Raw genomic sequence first — 3,834 nt, 5'->3', positions numbered from 1 at the left:
AAGAACCAGTGTATCAGGCCTCTTGTCACTGGAGGGCCTCTTCATATTTGACAGTTTAAATGTACCTGGGATTCAACTTTTAGCTTAGCTTTCTAAACCATATGCTTGACTACAATATGTTATTCTGGCAGTGTTTTCTGGTTTACTCTTTCTTGGGAATGGTCATGCAACGTGTTTGCCTGGAATACACAGAGGGCAGAATGGCGCTCGAACCTGGTGGCACCCACCTCTGCCCCTCGTCCTGCTCTCCCATCGCGTTCCATTTGAGAACAAGTTACCAATGAAGATCTCGGGAACGGTCTTAACTTGGAAACACAGTGTTGCTTGTATTAGATCCAGCAGAGTCAGTGGACTGAGTTTTTGACCTAAGTGAGCTATTTTTTCCCTACCAAAGATCCTGAATGGATACAAAATCTCCTTATTGAGCACAAACTTATAAATTCCATACTTGTATAGCCTCTGACACAAGAGACTTTCACTGAAGTAAGGCTGCGTCCTAGCGTGCTGATTGCTAGAGTGGTGAGCAGTTGCCTCACTTGTTTTCCTGGGTTTTATCTCTGTTTCTCCCTTAATGATTTCCTTTTCATTACAACATTATTGTTGTTGCTGTTGTTGTTATGATTATATCTCAGTGTTGAACTGTTCTTATCTCAACCCACAGCTTTTGTACTTTTGCTCTTCCAGCTCTATTCCTCTATGGCACCGAGGGGGCAGGGAGAGTGAGAGAGCTGTGCGGTATTCAGCTGCCTGCTGGGTTAAACCACAACACATAGAAAATTATGTAGAAGCAGGATTATAATAAGAAATAAAAGTAGACTCGTGGCCTAAAATAAAATCGGGGAAAGAGAGGGGAGGCAGTTTATTGTGTAAGAACTAGCGTCAATTGGGCCAGTTTCAATAGGGCATCCTTGAGATCCTGGTTCCTCATGCTGTAGATGAGGGGGTTCACTGCTGGAGGACCACTGAGTTACAGCACTGCTACAATGAGATCCAGGGATGAGGATGAGATGGAGGGGGGCTTCAGGTGGGCAAACACTGCAGTGCTGAGAAACAGGGAGACAACAGCCAGGTGAGGGAGGCACGTGGAAAAGGCTCTGTACCGTCCCTGCTCAGAGGGGATCCTCAGCACAGCCCTGAGGATCTGCACATAGGACAGCATAATGAAAACAAAACAGCCAAGTGCTAAACAAGCACTGACCACAATAAGCCCAACCTCCCTGAGGTAAGAGTGTGAGCAGGAGAGCTTGAGGACCTGAGGGATTTCACAGAAGAACTGGTCCACAGCATTGCCATGGCAGAGAGGGAGTGAAAATATATTGGCAGTGTGCAGAACAGCATTGAGAAAGCCACTGCCCCAGGCAGCTGCTGCCATGTGGGCACAAGCTCTGCTGCCCAGGAGGGTCCCATAGTGCAGGGGTTTGCAGATGGCAACATAGCGGTCATAGGCCATGACAGTGAGAAGATAAAACTCTGCTGAGATCAAGAATACAAGCATAAAGATCTGGGCAGCACAGCCTTTGAAGGAAATGTTAGTTGTGTCCCACAGAGAATTGACCATTGATTTAGGGAGAGTGGTAGAGATGGATCCCAGGTCGAGGAGGGAGAGGTTGAGAAGGAAGAAGTACATGGGTGTGTGGAGGCGGTGGTCGCAGGCTATGGCGGTGATGATAGGCTGTTGCCCCAGGAGGGCAGCCAGGTAGATGCCCAGGAAGAGCCAGAAGTGCAAAAGCTGCAGCTCCCTTGTGTCTGCAAAGGCCAGGAGGAGGAACTGAGTGATGGAGCTGCCATTGGACATCTGCTGCTTCCGGGCATGGAAACTGCCGAAGGAGATAAAACCAGAAAAATTCAGATTATGTTTTCTGAGCAAAAGTTGATCCATTTATTGTGAAACATCTAAGGGTGTTTTTCTTTCATGGGACACAATTATGCTGCTCCAAGGCATCAGCTCTGGTTGGTGCTGGCTGAGTGTGCTGTGCAGAGCAGTGCCCTCTACCCATGGGCTCCTTAAGGGTCAGCCCTGCTTTACAGCAAGGACACGTGGAGGTAGAAACAGCCCCATGTGTTTGGAGGGGGGATTCCTGGGGAGGAGTTCCCTGTGCTGCACTAGAGCACAGAGCAAAAAGCTCAGGACGCTTTCTTCCACAGAGGAAGGTGGGAGATCAGGTGCAGCAAATTGGTCTCCTTACACTGTGTTTTAGCATCCAGACACACCCATCCCACTTGGGAAATGTTCTTGGGAAGAGTAAAATTCCCCCATTGCCCCATTGCTCTCAGTGCAAACCTGCATCCATGCTCACATGCAGGTGGGCTGCTCTGCCCATGAGCCTGGTGCCCAGCTGCTCTGTGCTTGCACCACTCTCAGCTGGACGAGGACTACACCCAGAGTTTGCTCTGAAAAAGAGAGGGACAGGGAGCAGAGGGTTCCTGCTCAAGGTGCCAAATTAAAAGAAGCATTCCTTTCCAGCACAGCTATGAAGAGCAATGATGATGAGGACAGGACCATGACGCTGATTTGCATGGGCAGATCAGGTGCTCTCAGCCACTACAAAGGTCCTGGAGGAGAGCTCTGCCCTTCTGGAGGGATGCTCACGGCCCCACAGGACTCCCTGCCCAGCAGAACCAGGGCTCTTAAGGTGATGTCTGCTGAGGGAAGCAGCGTCTCCTTGCCCAAGCACTGCCTGCAGTGTCTCAAGCTGGGAAAATTAAGAGGCTTGGACACCTTGGTGCCATGGAAACAGCTCCAGGGCAGTGCCCTCCAGGTCCATGTCCGAGCAGGTGCTCAGCATCCCCAGCCCTTGATCCACATCACCACTCATATTATTGCCAGGGACCCCAAGAGCAGGAAGAAGAGCAGCACAACCACGGCACAAACAAAGGAAACCTCTGTGACTCTCCTGCAAAGGGAAGCAAGGAGAGGAGAGGTGATTGCGCACTCAGGAAAGCCTTCTCCTTGCCCAGCAGAGCCCAGCACCTCCCAGGCAGCAAAATGCCAGGGCAGTGGCTCTCAGCCCCTTGGCTCTGCAGGGGGAAGGGTCCACATGTCAGGAGAGATGCACCTCTGCTGTGCTGGAGCTCTGGCTGCAGCGGAGGCAACTCCTGCCCTGGAGCACACAGCCTGGAGGGCAGAGGCTGTGCTGGGTGGGAGACGAGAGCAGGGGTCTTGCTCCGAGGAAGGGGTCTGGCCTGGAGGGGGTTGCAGGGAGCTTTCTAAATTCTCCCTCCCATGGCATTACTGATGTGAGTTTCCTATAGCTCTTTGCCCGTGTGTCTGATGCCTGGACCTATACTTGCCGTGAAGTCTTTCTCTGCTCTCAAATGTTTCCCTGTCAGTGATCACAGACCCCATCACCAGCTGCTGTCTTCTTAGCTCTGCCCTGAAGAAACCCCTCCCTGTTTCAGGCACTCTCCAGAGGTACTCCCCCCTTGCAGGCAGTAAGGAGCAGGTCAGACAAAGCCTGATGAGGACAACAAAGGTGATGGTGCTCTCTGTAGGTGGAGAAGTGGGTGGAAGCAGTTCACTCGGCTCCTACCACACCTACTGACCTCTCAGTGGAGCAGCTCAGGACTCTCAGTCTCCCCGCCCCCCCCAAGTAGCAGCACCCTTTCCCCTTTTCCCTGAAAGAACAGGAAACTGAAAGCACAGACTCAGGAGAGCTCTTCACCTTTAGGGTAGCCCCTGCCTCTGACAAAGTCCCCTCTGAAATGCTCTGGGCACCTCTGGGTGCACACCCAGGCTTCAGCCCTTTACACTTGTCCAACAGGAGCCCCTGGGCTGGGAGCCCTCCGGACGGAGCCTGGAGGCTAGGAGAGCTTCAGCAGAGCCTTCCCAGAACC

General features: G+C 51.9%; 1 protein-coding gene across 1 annotated transcript; it reads right to left on the bottom strand.

Annotated features, from left to right (window-relative positions):
• Positions 1-967: 967 nt before the first annotated feature.
• On the bottom strand, positions 968-1,795 carry LOC104133404 (olfactory receptor 14J1-like). Its single transcript, XM_035902190.1, has one exon. The coding sequence runs from the start codon at positions 1,793-1,795 to the stop codon at positions 968-970; it is 828 nt and encodes a 275-aa protein (XP_035758083.1).
• Between the last annotated feature and the right edge of the window lie 2,039 nt (positions 1,796-3,834).

Source organism: Egretta garzetta, unplaced genomic scaffold, assembly GCF_000687185.1.
Source record: "Egretta garzetta isolate BGI_Z169 unplaced genomic scaffold, ASM68718v1 scaffold459, whole genome shotgun sequence".
Lineage (NCBI taxonomy): Eukaryota > Metazoa > Chordata > Aves > Pelecaniformes > Ardeidae > Egretta > Egretta garzetta.
The sequence above is the reverse complement of the archived record's forward strand: the minus strand, read 5'-3'. Positions and strand labels throughout refer to the sequence as shown.

Excerpts from the sequence above, each read along its gene's own strand:
- LOC104133404 (XM_035902190.1), bottom strand. The coding sequence starts at position 1,795 with ATGTCCAATGGCAGCTCCATCACTCAGTTCCTCCTCCTGGCCTTTGCA.